Here is a 19,398-nt window from a genome sequence, read left to right as displayed (position 1 = left end):
TTCAATTTTATCGATTGTTAATCTCATTTTCAATTATCTGTACTTTTTTTTGTTAAGCCCTTTTACAAAAAAAATCTATCAAAATATTTCACATTTTGTGTTGTATTTGAATGGTTTAAGAAGATTTATTATTTAGAGAGATGAAGATATTAGACTGAAAATGACACTACCTCCAAATTTTATTGGATCATTTATTGGATGTAGGTTAGGTTGAAGAAGGTTGAGTTAAAATTGTTACCTAACACTTTTACGCCAATAATTTTCAACGATCATTTTATATAATACATACCATATATAATAGAGGTGGTCGGATTAATTATAATTTATTATTCTTTCCCTCATATTTTACAGTTTTAGTGGATCATGATAAAGTTTTTCCTATTTATGATATTTTGTACACCATCAATAATAATACCTAATCAAAATTACCCTTTTTGTAGATTCAAATTATAATTGAAAATTTTTCAACACTACTGGGTTGACTGCAATCAAATTTTTATGATAGTTTCTCGTTTAAACCAACGAAAGAGTTCACGTGTTTATTAAATTTTAGAGAACAGTGTATTTTGGAAAATTATATCCTCTCTCTCCATGGCAAATTAACAATTTCACTTTATTTTGATACTCCCTAAGTTCACCCACCATCATAACCCTTTCATACAATTACTTTATTTTCCTCATATTAAAATTATCATCATATTATATAGATTATAAAAAAATAAATAGAAAAATGTTTTTTTTTCTGTTGATTGTCAAGAGTAAAATAAAGTTGGCAAAATATTTTTTTTCAGTACAAATCCCCTCGCCTTGACAAAATTTTCAAAAAGATACGAAAGAATTATTTTCTTAAAGAATTGAGTAAACGTAATCTTGTGTTTCTGAGAAGTTGAAATCTTATTAAAAGAAAAAATTAATGATAATGAGTTGTGTAATATTTAACATAAAGTTTTGCACGTAGTTGTCTTGTATATTTTTATGAAATACTTTATACAGATTAGATAGAAATTCTATTATAAAAAAGTACTAAGGTTTTTTCGTTTAAACCTACAGAAGTTTAAGTGGCTTCTAATTTTAATGCCACACACTACATGGCACTATTTCTGTTGTTTATCTAAAAGCTTACAATGGATTTATTATTACTTGGATGTTTTCTAATAAAGTGAAACTCGCAGCGGGCTGAAATAACGATACCCCCTATTCACCCCTTCTCCTTCTAATAGATGAACGAACTGACCAATAAAAGATTTCCTTGTTGGCAACCTAAATTGACGAAATTTTATCCACGTATTTTCTATATCCATTACCTAAGATTACATAAAAAAAAACTAAATTGTAAATGTAAAAGAATGTGCTAACTTTTGTAATATTTTTAGTTTTCACCCCATATGCTGAAAGTTTTAGAAAATAGTTTTGGTTTTTCACAACATAGATATTCAATATAGTGTCTAAAAGTGAATCACGTAAGCAAGGTTTATAATATATTTATTGAAAATATTTGCGTTGTTTAGAACAAAAGATTTTTAAAAAATCTAGCCTATTTTATAATATTCTATTTAATTTATTCAAATAGAGCTTCAGTGTTTGTTGTGGTGATATTTACAGGCTTGCCCCTTTTACGTATTTTAGTTTAGAAACATCCACATTACCACTGTAAAAGAAATAAAGTTTTATTGTCTGAAGTTCAAGATCTCGGAAAATGCCGGAATTGTTCATAAATAACCTGGGGTGGTTTTAGTGGCTATTTTCATGACCACCCCAGAATTCCTATAGAAGCAAATATTAACTGCTAAACTGCCGGTTGCAGATAGCAGTCACTGAATATTGAAAGAAATAGCTTCTTAATGCGTGTAAGTGTTTTTCTTATGTTGAATAACAACATGTTTGTGTTTTGTATACTTTGTTAATATTTGGCTGTGTTACTTTAAGATGGATCTAATTACGGACCATTGCTCTTTGTCTGCTCGGCTTATTCTTTTCTAATTAGATAATTAGTTTCCACATCCATAGCAAACCTTAGGAGCGTAGCTATTAAGTTGGGGTTTTTTGTCCATCCTTGCGTTTTTTTCTTTTTACGGTTCTTTTTTACGAAAATTCTTTTAAAAATTTTTAATAACGGAATACAGGATATATCAATTTTATATTATACGATTTTTATTATGCCTAACCATCACTAACCCGTATATTAGATTCTTAGCCATATTATCCATCTGGATTATTAACTGAATTTATTACAATATAATCGTATGCAAAGCTTTGTCTGTTTTGGATGTTTTCCCCATTTTGCCTTATTTTTTTGTGGATGCATGTGTGTATATAGAATATTTCTGGTAAACATGTATGTTTTTTTTCCAGGCCAGAATTATAGACATACAGGTATAAACCGGATATGGACAGGATTTGTTTACCAGTCGGATAACTTTTATAAGGCTGTGTCTTTGTATTCATTAAGATATGTTTTGTTGCTATTTACTCAAAGAATTTATTTCCATCCATTATTTTATGATTTTACCTGCTTTTAGGAATTTATTATAAAACGTAAAGATGAACATGAGATTATCATTAAATCAAGAGCGTCTCTGTTGGGGGGGGGGGGGGGGAGTTGTCACCGACCCCATCAGAATCGAAGTTGAAATAGCCACATTTTTCACACGATCAGGCATTATTCTGTGCATGTGGTTTTGTTGAAAATAAGACAAGCAAAAATCATCCCTATTTGGCGGTTGTTTGTTGGATGTTACATTACACGTTACTCTCAGCCTATTTTTTTCCTGTAGGGCTTTTGAATGCAGTCTCGCATTTGAAATAAAACAAAATTCTTAGTCAATAGAATAAAGACATAAAATGGATTTTATAAACCTGCATCATAAGTAAGCCATACTTGTTCACTTAACAATCCATCTAGAATTGGCTTTGGTCACAGTCCTAATAAATTATTCTTACTTACTCTTACAAAATAAACAGTTTGGTACATGAACTCGGCTCGGTAAGCAATGAGAGAATATTCCTTTATAATGTTTGAGATAGTATATATAATCATCCTTTTATAAGAATTAAATTTCTAATAAGAGAATTTTCTAGATAAATGTACATTTATTATTTATATTTGTTTTGCCACTAGCCTCAAAGGGCAGCAAGAAGTAAATTCATCTTAATATCAACTAAATAGCATGAAACCATCTTCGAACATTTAACAAGCTTTCCTTCGGGTCACTTCAAAGATAAGTAAATTATATACAAAACAAAATTCTTTTCCAATGATTTTTTTGTGATATGATGTTAAATGTCGTCTTGTACATTCAAAACTACTTTTGAGGAATAAACTATTATCATGCTGCTAAAAAAAGTTTATTTACCTTACTGATGAATGTTTCAGAAAATTGACGTTGCCAACCGTAAAAAATAATAGATGGTGGGTAGACAAAAATGACGTACTAACCAACACTGAGAAATGGGTTTGGCAGATGCATGTTCTCCTATTTCTTTCGATAATTTACCTAAACTTTGTCTTTCTCATAAAAATTGACAATTTCATTTGAATGATTTTTTATTTATTGTTATTGATTAGCTTTATGTTTTTCTGGAATTTATATAAACTACTTTATATAGGATAAGCTTGCTATTGGTCCTTGATGGTTTGGGGGGGAGGGGTATTTAGGTCAACCCCCGTAAATGATACTCTAAAAAAGTATTTCTTTCACTATTTAAATTAAGAAATTAAAATTGGAGTGACACACCCTAACTTTTGGTACAAAGCATCAAACTATTTTAAGGTGTTATTATTCATTTTTGGAGTTATATTACCTCTTTACTTGATTGTCCTTGTTCTCTCCCTCCATATCATAATGGATCTCTTTGGTGTGGATGGCTTTTCTTTATTCTCTTCCAATGACGTCAACTTGGATAGGCCTTTCAATGGTAACAAAAATTAGGGAACAGGGATGTTGCACCTGATAGTATAAATGACGGTGACATTAATGGATGTAGAATATACGTGGATATTATGACAGGGGGAAAATTGTCGCCAATTTACCTTGCTAACATAGAACTCATTTATTTATCAGTTCGTGTTTCCAGTAGCAAGGGAGGGGATATGCGAAAAGGGAAATAATCGTTATTTTAGCCCGCTGTGTTACATTTTTTTGAGAACATGAAAATCTGGTGTAAGATCCATGTAATACCATATCCATTGTTACATTTGATTGAAACAAATAAGGATGGCAAACCCTTGTCCCTGGACCAAAAATACGCGGGATCCGTGCAAAATTTATGAAGATCAAGTCTTTGATATCATTTTTTTATTCACAGCTTCATTCAAAACCTGCTTTAAAAATATAGAATTTAAATATTTTTTTTATTATCAAAAACAAATTTTAGAGCTCTGTTTATTGTAGGAGTTTTGATTATCTCCCCCGCCCAGAGGAAAAAAGTTAATTATAATACTTAAATATTTTTTTATCCTAAATGTTTCCCTTAATATCTGAGTCATATTTAAAAGGGGGGGGGGGGCGAAAGTGACACTTTTTGAAACCAAAACTAAAAGTCAAAGGAACTCAACTGAAAAAAGAGTTACAGGTCTGACATTTTGCATGGCAGTTGCTTTATAGGGGTACAATATGGAACTGTGAAGAAACGGCGGCGCAACCGCCGAAAACCGCCGAGAAAAGGCAACAAAAATTACGGCGGGAAACGGCGGTTTTCGGCGGTTGCGCCGCCGTTTCTTCACAGTTCCATATTGTACCCCTATAAAGCAACTGCCATGCAAAATCTCAGACCTGTAACCCTTTTTTTAGTTGAGTTCCTTTGTTGACTCTTAGTTTTGGTTTCAAAAAGTGTCACTTTCGCCCCCCCCCCTTTGAATGGGTTTTATATTTAGATATGGTCCATACAAGTTTTTGAAACAACCTAAATTATGTCCTTCACGTACTATGCTGCATTAAATAATAATATATAACTAGCTTCATACATGTTCAATATTTAACAGTTAAAACAATAAAAGTTTTAAATTAAAAGACTTTTTTAACAGGTCCAATAAAGTTAAAAAGAAATTGATTAAAAAAACTGCTTTCACCTTGATTAAAAATGAATAAATCAAACAATCAATCAATTTAATTTTTTTTCCAAATTGTATATTTATGTTAGAAAATTTGAGAAGTTTGGTAAACATGTCATCATCTATTAAAGTGTTGGATTCCCTTATGACTTTGTTAAAAAAAGTTAATATAATTTCGGTTATTTTTAAACTATATTGTTCAAAAAGTTCGTCTGCTCGAACGTCTTAGAAACGTGATTGGAGAAATGTGAATTTTGTTCGGGTGCTGTTTAAGATAGATTACTAATTTTTTGTGTAAAGATTCCCAGCATATTGTATATATTTACTTGATCCATTTTTCTCTATAACTGACTTCGTCTGTTTTTCAATTCATATTTTTGGTTCTTCACTACCTACAGATGTTGAGATTCTTCTTTAACTCATGCTTTTGTATTTTAAAAATTTAAGGACTTTACCAACAAATACGAAAAAATACAACTAAAAGATAATAAAAAAAAATCCTTTCCTAATTGGCCTATTCGATACAGGTGCTTTTTATACTTTTGTTTACATGTTGTGTACGTATGTTTGTGTGTGTGTTTGTATATATTACGTGTCTATGTTTGTTTGAGTAAAAGATGCATTTTACGGCGGTTTATGCTCGTAGACATAATATATCAATAAATATGTCTGTATGTCACCTTCCATAAGATTGCAAGGATACATCATATATCACAATATCTCGTACAGCGCTATATAGTGAACAAATTATACCCCCCACCCCACCCCCTTCAGTTTCCGAATTTTTTTTTCCCGGGGGCTTATTTTGATGCATGTAATGTTAGGTTTAGGTATGTTGAGAAGGCGTCTCTAATCAGATTAAAATAAAAAAGGGGGGAGGGAGGTTGTATGGGAAGTCAACAATCGATAATAGGGATTCTATTAATACACTTTTTATCATGTTTATGTGTATTTTGACAAATCGAATATATCTTATTCAAATTGGTTTCCGTTTACTTGATTTTTTATATAAAATGGTTAACGACAAACAATAATATCGGCTCCTCCCCTCCCCATTGGATAACAGATTATTAAAAATTGATAAAATGACATTAGGCCAGTTAGAACATTACCTAAAAACGCTAGATTATATTTATAAGGCAATTGGGGGATAAATACCCCTAAGTAGGAACGTAGACCAAACCATCCAAATAAAACTTTTATAAACATTATCTATAACTTTATACTAAAAAAAACCTTGCTACTTTATAGAAAGGATTGTTCTTTAATTCCTACTCTAAGTAATCTCTATATGTAATATAATATCAATTTGTGATTAATTGCAAATAAATATTGGACCTTCACAGAATCTATAAAAGCTGGAAAGGGATAAAGATCACAAATAAAAGATTGTTTATAGAAAATAATTTTAACATTGGAGATAATACTTCTTTCTAAACCAGCCAGTTATTATTACTTGGATTTTACACCAGATTTTCATATGCTCTAATATAAGGAAATTCTCAGCGGGCCAAAATAACGATAACCCCCTATCTACCACCTTTACCCCATCCTCTCCCCTCCTACTGATGAACGAACTGTCCAATAAATGAGTTCCGTGTTAGCAACCTAAATTGACGAAAATTTTTCTCCTGTCATAATATCCACGTTTATTTTATATCCATTCATATGAAGTTCTGTTTACAGAAGAAAAAATTGCATGGTATCTTTTATCCATTCTAAGTTTACAGCCCTATTTATGGTGCGGTAAGGGTTGGTTTCTTAAATGTTAATGGAATCAGTTTTCTGGATGTATAACCTTGTGTTGGTGGAAAAGTATAGGATTATAGTATGATATTGTATTGACATTGGTAATAAGATTATCCTTCACTGACATACATTTTTATTTTCCAATCATGCTGTAGGTTTTAGATTTGAATATTTTATACTTTGAGAAAATGATGTTGATTTTACATCTTCTATTTAGAATGGTTAAAATTAGAAAATAAGACCAAATTTTACTAATCGATTTTGATTTTGATATTTTTTTTTTATAAAAATAGATGATATACTTAAGTTGATTTCACGAAGCAAGTTGCTTATAATGGGCTTTAATTTGGATTAAGAGAGTCAATTTTTTCCAACTAATTACGTATTAAGTTGGGTGTTAAGTTGTAGTCAAATGCTCTTTTTAAGTCAAATTATTAACCAAATGTAATATATGAAATTGTCCATAATTAAGAACAGTTTGACATAATAAGAGCATTAGACTACAACTAACACCCAACTTTACGGAATTGCGCGAAAAAGTTACCCTCTTTTATATTGAATTTTAGTTTTGATTTGATCACAAGATGTCTCAATGAAACTCTTATTTCAGGTCGCTGCCTGGTGCGGATGAATGAGAACTCCTTGATGAGGCTGGGTATTGTTCATCCAGAGCACAGACAGTTCATCTGGAGAGAGATTGCAAAGCTGAGGCTGAGGTCCTCCATCCTTTACCTGAGAGACCAGGAGCGCAGGTAGTGATGACCAGGACAGGTATCCCACCCTTCTTCTTTCTTCTATCCTAGTATTCAGAGGGCACAATTTGTTGACTTTGTAAAATCACGGATATTTTCTCCATAGTATATTAATAGATATCACTCAAGGGATAAGACAACGGACAATTCTATGCGATAATAAACAAAATTATCCCCTTTAAGATAAAAATAATTGATTTCAAAGTTATTTAGATATGTTTTATAGTCCAATGTCCCCTCCCTCCCTTCCTTATATTACTACGCTAAATAATGAAATTGTTTCTTTCTCAATCTCCAATAAAAATCGGCGATTTTATGAAGTCTACAAATCTGACCTTCCTTTCCTTGTCAAATGGATGTATATTCTTCAATATTTTATTATTCAGGAACAGATCTAAGTCGTGTGTTGTCTGTAAGATATGAAGTAAAAATGGCTAAAAAGTAGTAGATTTGCAAATGCAAGACTTTGGTCTTGTTTGAGTAATTTCATACAGATAATCAAATGAACTAAGCTAAAATTGAAGAATATATATCATTATTAACCAACATTCTAAAAAGTCCAATTTCTTTCTGTTAACTAAGGTCACTGAAAAAGCTTACTTATTAATGTTGTTCTTCTCAAGATTGCCTTAAATTGTCTTCTTGTGTTTTTTTAGAGGTCAAGATTTTTATCAGAAAGGGGTTTTCACTTTTTTCTAATATTAACTTATTAAAACTATTTATGAAAGGTTATTATTGTAAATAATGTTCGAATTTTAATTAATTTTATTATTAAAAAAATTAAACAAGAAAAGTTTTGTACTGTTTTACTTGCTATAATATTTTTTGTTGCTACGTTTTTTTTTGATATATTTACTCATGTTTATTATATGAATAATGTTGATAGATAAATAAGAGGTTGATTGGTAAATACTTGGCCAGTATAACAGGTCAAGTGGTCAGAAAATAGATATATTATATTGTGTTGAACCAAAAATGTACAATTGTTTGCTTTTTTAATGTTTTAATGAAATTTTAGGCTCTAATATATTTTCTCGTATTCATTCGAAACCGATTAATATCTGGTGGATAAGAACCGGTTCTCATTCATACGAAAAAAACTATGTCTAGCATCTTATTATATCCAGTTTTCTACGAATATAAAATATACAATCATAAGATTAAAATCTTTTTTTTTGGCCTGTGCCTTCGGCATCTCGGGGCTAAAGAAGCTGGTTTTAATCTTATGATTGAACATTTTATATCCGCTGAAATCTGTTTATAATACGATGCGAGAAATAACTATTCTTTATTACAAAAAAAACTTTGTCAAATTCCACACACATAATTTAAATCGCTGAATCTCCTTATATAAAGTAATAGTATGTATATGATTATTCTCCTTTACAGTGTAGCCTCTCATAGGTACAGGGATGGCTTAAAACTTTTTAGGAAAAAGTAACACCACCCTCCAAATAGAAATTGGCCTCAGAAAAAATTACCCTTAAAATAATATTTATAATTACTTTTTTAAAAACTAAAAGTGAAAGTTGGGGAAGGTTGACTCAACCCACTCCGCATAACCGCTAGTATAAAATAAAGCCATATTCCAATTAACATTGATCTTATCTATCTCTCACATTAATAACTTTGTCTTTATCTTTCTTCCATGATTTTCAGTATCTTTTTTTAAAGAATGCATAATTTGAAAATTTAAATATAACAGGAAGGGTGTGTTACAGGACTAACTAAAAAAAAGGATTTTGTTTCTAATTCTGGAAACTTGTATTGTGTCATATTATTATTTAACTCCGCATGCTTATTAATGCTAAAATGTTAGTTAGTTATGATTCTGTGTAATATCTTATTCTATTATTTTTACCTCAGGCTTTGTCACACGAAAACGTTACGGTTGAAATAATGTTTAATGGACAGACAGACATTCCTCCTCTTTCATATTGTATAGTTTGGAAATTAATCATTAGATAACCTTGTTGTACTTAGAAAGAAGGTACAAACAATCAGACATCCCACCTGTTTCATATTGTATAGTTTTGATTGGGTATTATTTATTATTAGATAACCATATTGTACCTAAAAAGTAGGTAAATCTTGTTATACAAAAAACAGACTTTTTTGATGGTAATATTTACTCTACATCTAAAGTTTCTTATTATTTGTGAGAATATGACATAAGATGTGTTTCAAGTACTCTCCTTCTTACATTATTCTTAAGATTAATTGTTCTTTCACAATAGTTGCTTCTTTTAAGGGGTCTGTTATGTAAAAATATTTAGGCATTCATAGGAAATAATTGATTAAGATAAAAATCAATAATCCTATATGATTTTGAAATAGGAAAAAAATAACTTTAGTGTCTAGGTTATCTTGAAACAAGCGGCCACGCCCCTAGAGGCCTCTAGGGGTATTGAGGAGGGAGGAGTTGAATTCCATAACCCAATATTTTTATTTTAAATTTCTCTTGGGAGGGTGGTGGTAACCTCTCCCAAAATAGTTATAAACCTTCCCGGGACCTATAAGAAGCTACCCTGTAGAGGTGACTCGACCGCAGCAGTTAGCGAGATCCTTCGGTACAAACATACAAACATCCTGTTTCTTTAATATAAGGATTGACGGCTGAAAAACCTTGCAGCTGTATTACATAGAAATAATGAGGATGGGAAGCAGTTTAGATTGTAAAAGATTTACAACTTTTCGTATTTTCACCAAAACACTGTAAGAAACATTAACTAATCTCTTTTTTATTTTTTACAGTACAGTTGAAAAACTTGTTAATACACTTTTGATTAACATAAGTTTACAATAGAACTTATTTTGTTTCAACCTTCGTTGCTACAATTTCTTTTAACTTTGGTATTATTTTCTAAGTTAATAAAAATTAGAACAGAAAAAAATACATTTTGTCGCTTAAATATAATTATATAAGGGGGGGGGGGGGGTTTAATGCAACCATCTCGTAATCAGTGAGCAAATGACACTTAGAATTCGAATTTAGATCTGAACTTTTGCATGAGTAATCCTTGGTAGGTCTATTTTCCCTAAATCGAACAAAAAGTTGGAAAAGTAACGGCTAGCGGCTCAGCCGTTCAGCCGTTTTTTGCCTATTTTCAGGATAAATCCATCATCAATTACGTAGGAATCGACTTTTTAAAACATATTTTTGGTTTAATTCATGTTAAATGATAGCAATAACCAATTTTAAAACTTCTAGTACCAACAGCTACCGTCTAGAACCGTTTGATAGCGTTTTGGAGTAGAAAAGAGTATTATGTTGAGAGAGGTTTCGTGACTAATTTGCAGTATAAATATCAAAAAAATGGCAAAATAGCTGAGCCGCCAGCCGTTAGCCGTAACTTTTCCAACTTTTTGTTCGATTTAGGGAAAATAGGCCTACCAAGGATTACTCATGCAAAATTATAGATGGAAATTCGAATTCTAAGTGCCATTTGCTCACTGATTACGAGATGGTTGCATTAACCCCCCCCCCCCCCCTTTTAAAATAATTGGAGGAACTTAATATTTCCTAAATCCAACATTTAAATTATTAATCATTTAATTTATATTTGAGTTTTTTTTATGAAAATGAGAAACTCTTTTAGGAAAATTTAATATTAATGGAAAGAAAAATTGTAAACCTCCATATCTCATTTCTTTTTTTTTATATCCTAAACACAGGATCAGAGAAAAGAAAAATTGAAACTGTTTTCCTTGTTTTATTTTATGTGGTGATTCTGTTTCTGTGTATGTGTGTGTGTGTATTTGTGTGTGTGCGTGTGTGTGTGTGTGTATTTGTGTGTGCTTGTGTGCGTTCAGAATTAAAGGGACATCAGATGATGAGAAAGTTCTTAATTTCATTATAATATCTTGGCTAATCAGTACATCTACTAGTGACAATGACCTTCAATTACTTGATTTCCTTGTTTTTTCATTGATTTCAAAAATTATACATAAGAAATATATTTACATAAATGTCAATTTCCTATAAAAAAAATATATACTTAATAGAAACGATATTATTGCCATTATTCAGTCTAACCAACAATACCTTCATTTTTAAGTTAAGATTTAGCAGAAAATATTTGGGCAAGGTGTGCAAATTTAAATATTTTATCCGCAGCATTTAAACCCTCTTTTTTCCCCAAGAATAATCACGAGGTAAAGATTTATTTAGCTTTAACAGTATTGATTTTGCGCAATTTTAAACAAGAATGGCCTTTTTTTAAGCTGAGCAACATTAAGCCACAAGTTTTTTTAACAGCTGCGGTAGCTTAAAATATGTGGTTGATAAAGAATATTTTTTGAAATACAGCTGTCAATATGTTTGCTATCAGCAGCTAAAAATTGACGGTTTACGAGTCCAGTTAAAGAGTTAAGTTAAAATTACATGAATATATATCTGCTCCCCTATCAAATAAGGATAAACAGTTTCTAAATTTCTTGTAGGATTAATTGTCAGTAATTTGTTATTTTGGGACAACAATGTAAACCGATGCAACTTTTTTAGATATAAAAAGAGCATTTGATGCAATACAACCCACCATACTCGCATCTTATTTAATTGGACGTGATGGAATAAAAGCCTTTTGTTTGTGTGAGCTGCATCCAACTACTTCAATTTGTATTCCGGGCTGGTCCAGGCAATTTGTTTTGTTTTAAAACAATACAAATACTATTTAATAATTCCCTATGTTTTGTTGTTTTCTGCAGATTGGCCATTCAAGGGTTAAACTCATTAAAAATCAAAAGCAAAAGAATCAAACTTAACAAACCAGTTTTTATTCTTTTTTACTAGGGGATAAAAATGTTTATTTCTGTATCAGATAGATTCATGATTTTAAACGAATGTCCCATTTTTATTGCTAAGTTTGCATCATACATTGTTTGTCAATTGGTTGGCCCCATGCATTGCATATTTAAACGGATATTAAACAAGAACTTCCTAGTTACAAATAAAGAATTGCTTCATTCATTTTTAAAAAGAAATCAATACCTAACGTTTAAAAATTTTCTAAGACACATTTTATCTTTAACTATATTAAGTCTATATTTTCTTCAGTAATAACATCGAATTAAGTTATGTAAGATTACTGATCTTCCTTGTTTATTAAAGGTTTTGTTAATTTTAAAAATAACGTGTTTAGAATTTTCTTTTGAAATTGAGCTTTTGGAATATTTTACTTAATTACCATATACTCTTATTTGGTGTTGATATATTGATAACTTATTATTGCTGCGCGAGTATGGACTAAATTTGTCTAAATATTTTTGAGTTAAATCCTAGTTGCTAAATATCCTAATGTGAAAAATGCACTCAAAGTACGAAAACAATACACAAGCAATTTCCTTATACAAATATAAACAAGGACAATTATTTTCTTAAATAGCGCAGAAATAACAAGCTTTTAACATTTCTTATAAAATGAGCAATTCAGTATGATAGAGTTAGAGTAGAGAAAATTTTTAGGCAATTTATGATTACAAATTGTTCAGATTAGATTGAAAAATTGATAAAAAGAAATAATTTTCTTATGTGCTTTTGCTTATAAATCATTGGACATGGCATTTTTGATTTTAATGTTATTTTTATATTTAAATATTGATGATTTTAATTTGTTAAAGTTTACTAATCTAAAAATGATTAGATTAATTTTGTGTCCATACTATTGAATGGCATACAGACATTAATATCACGGAGTAGCTGCGCTACTAAAACTATATTTTTGTCAGAATAAAACATGATAATTGTATTTGTCAGGTAGGTAGGGCTTCATTCAATAAAATTTCAAATTCATCTCTGAAAGTTAAATTATTTCAGTGAAAATTAGGAAAGTTGTTCCTCATTTGTTGAGTCATTTTCTAAGGAATGTTTGTACTCATTGGCCGCAGGTGGGGGTCTCTTATATCAGCTGTTACCGTCCCTCTGGCCCCAGAAAGGAAGAGGACAAAGTGAGGAGGAGATTCAGTAAGGGGGAAGAGAGGGTCGTTATCGTAGCGGTCAGCCTAGCCCGACCCTTTCCCTTCCCTTTTTGCCTAAGATTACACACCTGATTCATTCAATATATTTATTGTGCAATTGTAGACTAAACTTATACATTTTTACTTACAAACATTTACAGACACACAAATTTTAACATAAACAGACCACACATACAAACACATTCCAGAATTAATAGAGCCAAACAAACAGACACGCATATTTCGGATGTTTAAGTTAATTTGAGGATGTGTTGATATTCAGTTTTCAATTTAACCTCGTGCTAGCTGCTAGTGCTCGATAATATTCATATAAATCTAATTAATTTTAAACTAGATCATTTTGTTTTGATCTTGACATAGCTAAAATAAAAATAAATGTAGTTTCATGATAGGCTAAATTAGATTTATTGCAGTTTTCCACAGTTAAAGAATGAATAGTATAAATTCCTTTTTTAGTGGCCCCGGCAAATATTCAGACCCGATCCTTGATTTTTTCATGAAAAATTTCTATAACATCATACGGGTTTTTGAAAAGAAATTTTATTCAGTTCACTAAGTAGTCAAACTCTCATTTACTCATTCTAAAATATTACCTTTTTCAATTAAAGAATACCGTATTATGGTTAAAATTATGAGTTTCCCAAGATTTATAGAGGATATATGTATAAAAGTTTTAAAATGTGATATTTTGATAATTTGCCATATCTTCAAAATAAAGTTGTGATCGTGTAGATGGAAATATGAATTTTTATTCCTATTTACCCTTTCTGAATGCTATTTATTCACATGTGGCATACAGTTGTAAGTGTGAAAGCGAAGCCTTTTATAATTAGGCTTATTCTGTTTGCCCATGTGACGTCTTGTAATAAAAAACTGCAGATATAGAACTTTTTATTTATGGTTAACATTATTCCGTAAGCAAAGCATTTATGTTTTGTCATTTATACAACAGTTTGTTAAGCACTTTTAATAAATGTATGTACAATGCGTTGCTTTTGTGTAAATTGCCATCCTTGTTAAAGATATATATTTACATTAATCTTTACTACAGTTTGTTGACATTCAATATTTGAAGCTTGAAAAATATTTGAAATTGTTATTATACATAGTTTGTACTTTGCAGTATTGCTTTGCAGCCGCTTATCTTAGGACAGCTGGCAATGGCTGCAAGAAACTGATGCAGCTGAACGAATTAATTTACAAAAAGTTTACTCTTGGAATTTCTTTATCTGTCTGTGGTGTGAATTGCTGCGGCTGTAAATTGTAAAAATACATTTAATGCAACTGCGGTGTTTTATGCTCTGTCTTTGCAAATGTATCAGCATAATATTGCTGCTGCGCCTGTCTATCCTCATCATGTAGCATAACATAGCCTCGTCTTGGACACAACAAATATGCTACAAAACTTTTATGTATACACGCATCCAGATTTTACTAGATTTTCCCCGTCATACGGCCTTTGTTCATTGAAAGCTTTACAGCTAAAAAATGTCCATTTAGTTTTCCCAAAAGTCATTTTTCTTAGTCATTAGTACCTTAGCATAGGTCAAAAAATCTCTAAGGCCATTTTCATAAATTTAAAATGTGTCTAATTGTTGTTTGACAAGAAAATGAGTGTTTAAAGCATTTAAAAAATAAATGATATAGTACCTATTTATTTTTATTTTTGATTTCGCAATAATAATAATACCCTTTAAAGCTTAAGAATTATAAAAAACAACGCTCAAAATAAAACCACTGGGTACTGGGTAGCACCATTTTTTTTTAAAGAGGGGAAGGGAAGTGTGTTCGCTAACCACTTTGAGTTAAAACACTTTATAATCTCATTCATTTTATGTTAAAAGAATACTGCCTAGGCCAATCTGCATATGTATATTCAGAGATGAAAATTAGTTCATTTAATATTAATCATTTCCATGATAAGTTAAATCTAGCTTTTGTGGTTAAGGGTTGGTCTTGGTTTTACATTGTTAGGCTTAAAACCAATTCTTATCATGATTAAGGAATATAAAAACAAAATTATTGAGCTTAATGTTAAAAGCAACTTCTATAATATCATACATGTTTTTCTTTTCGTTTGTCCGTTAAGATCTTGCTAATTACTAGAAGGATTGAGTATTCAATTTTGGTAATATTCACATTGGTCCTGGGATGGTTTTAGTCTATTTTACTGCCTACCTCTTCCTTAGAGGCTTGGGGCGTAATTGCTAGTTTTTAAATTTAAATAAAACTTCAATTATTCCTTTGTACATGTTTTGCATAAATAAGAATTTTAAAACCGAAAAATTTTGTACAGAATTTATTTTTATATTTTAAGATGCCTTAAGCTTTTAAACCTCTCCTTTACATCTTTTGAGTTAATATATTACTGTCAATATTAAATGTTGGAAGAGGTAAAGCAAAATGTATTCCATGCCCACAGGGTCCAAAAAAATCTTTTAATATTGAACATTTTCATGCTTAAGATTGGTTAGCTGTTTTGGAAAAAAAAGTCTAATAATTTACCATTCGAACTTAAGAAAAAAACAAGTTAAATGAGTTAAAAATGCTTTCTCATCCTTAGTATGGCCCTAAGAACTTCTAAAACAATGGTCTCAAAAGTTTTTCTGTGTGTTTGTGTATCATTTTTTTTAATAAAGCCCTGTTTACAAAAATGGTTGAATTGCACCTATCCCCTATTTCGAGATGGAATTTACTAAATGGAACTTTTCACCCTGTATGTTCATATTTTGAGTAGATTTAAAGTGAAATATTATTGAAACACGTATGTACTACTCTCTTCCTGTTTTAAAATATTTCAATTTTACTTTCATATTTGTGTCATAAGTGTAAATTTAATAATAAAAAAGAGATTATTTTTGTACACTTTGTGAAGAATATAAAACCTTGGTTAATAGCCCTGACATTGGAAGTCTTTCAAACCTGGAATTAGATGAATTCAATTTGATATGGAGATTGTCATTGCCTTAGGACTCAACTCTGCCAACTTGATAAGCAGTTCAATATACTCACACACACACATACATACACACATACACATTGACTCTCACCGACACACTCATAAAACAGATTACTTTCAGCAACAGAACTTGAGATTATTGGTGTAATTTCTTTTCTAAATCTCTTCAATTGATTGTTGAAAAATTATGGTATTTTAACTTGAAATTTCTTGTCCGTCGTTTATCTTGTTTATTAGATTATGTAACGTTTGTTTTATAGCAAAGTAAATAAAGAATATATTTTGCTTTTTTTTAAATCCACAAAAAATATTTAATGAAAAAAGTTTAAAATTGCCAGTAATGCTAATATTACACAAATTGAATGAATTGCTTATTTTTCAAAATCATTTTATGCTATTTAGAAAATCCACTTTTCTCTTGGATGAAAGTGTACAGAGTTCACATTTTTTGTAGCGAATCTTCTCTATAAGTCTTTAATATTGTTGGTTGGTTATATGCATGTCAAGAAAATTGTTGAAAAATTGAAGAAAAAAGTGAGAATCTTGACTATTTTTGTTCTAAAGAGAATTTGAATGACTTAATTAGAATATTATCTTTTTATATAAGGATAAAGGATGAAGCTTACTTACCTTTTAACTAAACATCCGTGTTATTTTTGAGAGAAAAAAATAATGGATAAAAATTCAATGAATTCGCAGCTAATCAATAGACTATAAAGGGATAATATTTCTTTTTTATAAAAAGAAATATTTTCAATAATAAAATATTTTTAAGGTATTTCATTGTTTCTATCATTTTTAAAGATTCTGTAAATCCCTAATCTTTTAATTGGAAATCAATTAAAAATTCTTGTTTATCTCTCCTAATTGCTATACAAATTTTCTTTGTAATTTGATCTTTTGTATTTTGATTGTAATATTTAACGGCTAATTGTCTTTTATAGAAAGAGGTTTGTTTGTCTTTCTTTGATTTCAAAGGTTGTGTTTCTGATTTATATTTGTATTCTCAGGGATCTTAAGGGATAAGAAAAAGTACGTTAAATATATATACGTCACCAATAATGTTAAACAAAATTACTTCTGCTGTAGATAAGAAAAATATTGGTTGATTTGTATAGACACCGCTAGTTTGAAACCATTCTACCAAATTCGATAGAAATACCTAAAGGTTTTGAGCTATCGAATAAGATAACGTGGTTATAAAACTTTCTTCGAGTATTAGTGTAATTTACAGTCCAATATGCCATCCCTTCTCTTACCTCACCTTACTATATTTTACTTTTACGTCCTTTAATTCCATTCCCTAAAGTCTAGAGGCTAATCCACTTTCCTTAATAAAGAAACCATCTTGCTATATCTCTCTTATGATGTAATGTTCTGTTTCCTGGGTGATAAATTGTCTTTTATTATATTGGTTTCATCCAAAATATATTTTTCAATTTTTCAACAGGCTAGTTACACAAGTTATATCTTTTAACTCCATGCACTTCATTCATTCTTTTAAAACTTTATAAAATTTTCCTTTGAACTCTATTATAGAGTAAACGCATGCTGTAATAGTTTCTGTAGTGTTGGTTGTATGTTATTACTTCTCTTTCTATGAACTTAATGTTCCTTGCACTAATATACATATGATACGAGTGGCTCCACCCCTAGCCCTTGGGTGAAGGATGGCTATACAAAAAATAAAAGTTTTATAGTACCAGGGCAATTTCTTTACAAGAGGGATGTCCCTGAAAATAACTTAAAACACCACAGGACCAGTTGGTATATTACTTGAGAAGCACAACTTTGTCGGTTTAGTGGTTATCAAGGTCTTCAGCTTCAGAAGAACAGAAAGACATCATATTACTTAGTATTAAAGATAGGAGTTTTATTTTCAGATATCAAAGGGGGGGGGCGAAAGTGACACTTTTTGAAACCAAAACTAAGAGTCAACAAAGGAACTCGACTAAAAAAAGGGTTACAGGTCTGAGATTTTGCATGGCAGTTGCTTTATAGGGGTACAATATGGAACTGTGAAGAAACGGCGGCGCAACCGCCGAAAACCGCCGTTACCCGCCGTAATTTTTGTTGCCTTTTCTCGGCGGTTTTCGGCGGTTGCGCCGCCGTTTCTTCACAGTTCCATATTGTACCCCTATAAAGCAACTGCCATGCAAAATGTCAGACCTGTAACTCTTTTTTTAGTTGAGTTCCTTTGACTTTTAGTTTTGGTTTCAAAAAGTGTCACTTTCGCCCCCCCCCCTTTGTATAAAATATTTATTGAAACAAACTGCTTCGCCCTAAAATAGAGGCAGGAGACATTTTTATTGGAAGTGGATTCTCTCTGGCCTTGCAAAAATAGCCTACATCCATGGTAAATGTCAAGTAGGAATATTCACTAAAAATATTTTATTTTACTCCTAATGTCAATGTGTATGTGTGTGTGAGTGTGTGTAAGATGTATTAGCAACTAGTGAAGAGAAGTATTGAGAGATCAATTTAAACTTTCAAAACAACACACAGATATGAAAGGAGACGCATACTTTCCCTGGTTTTGCTGCATGGGCAGGTTTTGAACCCATCCTCTAAAAAAAGTAGCTAAAAGCAAAAAAAATGCCGTTAATCAAACAAACCAGCGTTGTATATAACATAAATTCATAGAGAGAATGAGGGAAGCAAAGCTTTATATAATTTTAGGGAGGAAGAAGACATTTGGCTGTTTATTACACAGGTACCCAAAGTTATATAAGCACTTTATCTTTTGGCTAATAAACTTTAGGTACTTTTACTGAATTTTAATTAGTTAGTTCAAAACTAGTGTTGTCTAACGTTTCAACCAATCTACAGGAGTGGTAATTTTCAATTGTAATTATTTCAATTGGGATGTTTAAAATCCCTGTATATTTTTTAGAATTAAAAGAATTAAGCAG

The 19,398-nt window shown here is 30.7% G+C and overlaps 1 protein-coding gene across 2 annotated transcripts in view; it reads left to right on the top strand.

Moving 5' to 3' along the window:
* Positions 1 to 19,398, top strand: part of ave (sterile alpha motif domain-containing protein aveugle) — a 72,772-nt gene that overhangs the window by 39,077 nt on the left and 14,297 nt on the right. The window contains exon 3 of one of the 2 annotated variants that reach the window (XM_080157612.1): positions 7,410 to 7,551. In XM_080157612.1, the coding sequence (XP_080013738.1) occupies positions 7,410 to 7,551 (142 nt within the window). Of the gene's footprint in view, positions 1 to 7,409; positions 7,571 to 19,398 lie in introns of both variants that reach the window. The other variant, XM_080157613.1, reaches the window with a different exon arrangement.

This window comes from Acartia tonsa, chromosome 4 (assembly GCF_053477335.1).
Source record: "Acartia tonsa isolate MP-2025a chromosome 4, ASM5347733v1, whole genome shotgun sequence".
In the NCBI taxonomy this organism is placed as follows: domain Eukaryota; kingdom Metazoa; phylum Arthropoda; class Copepoda; order Calanoida; family Acartiidae; genus Acartia; species Acartia tonsa.
The sequence above is the reverse complement of the archived record's forward strand: the minus strand, read 5'-3'. Positions and strand labels throughout refer to the sequence as shown.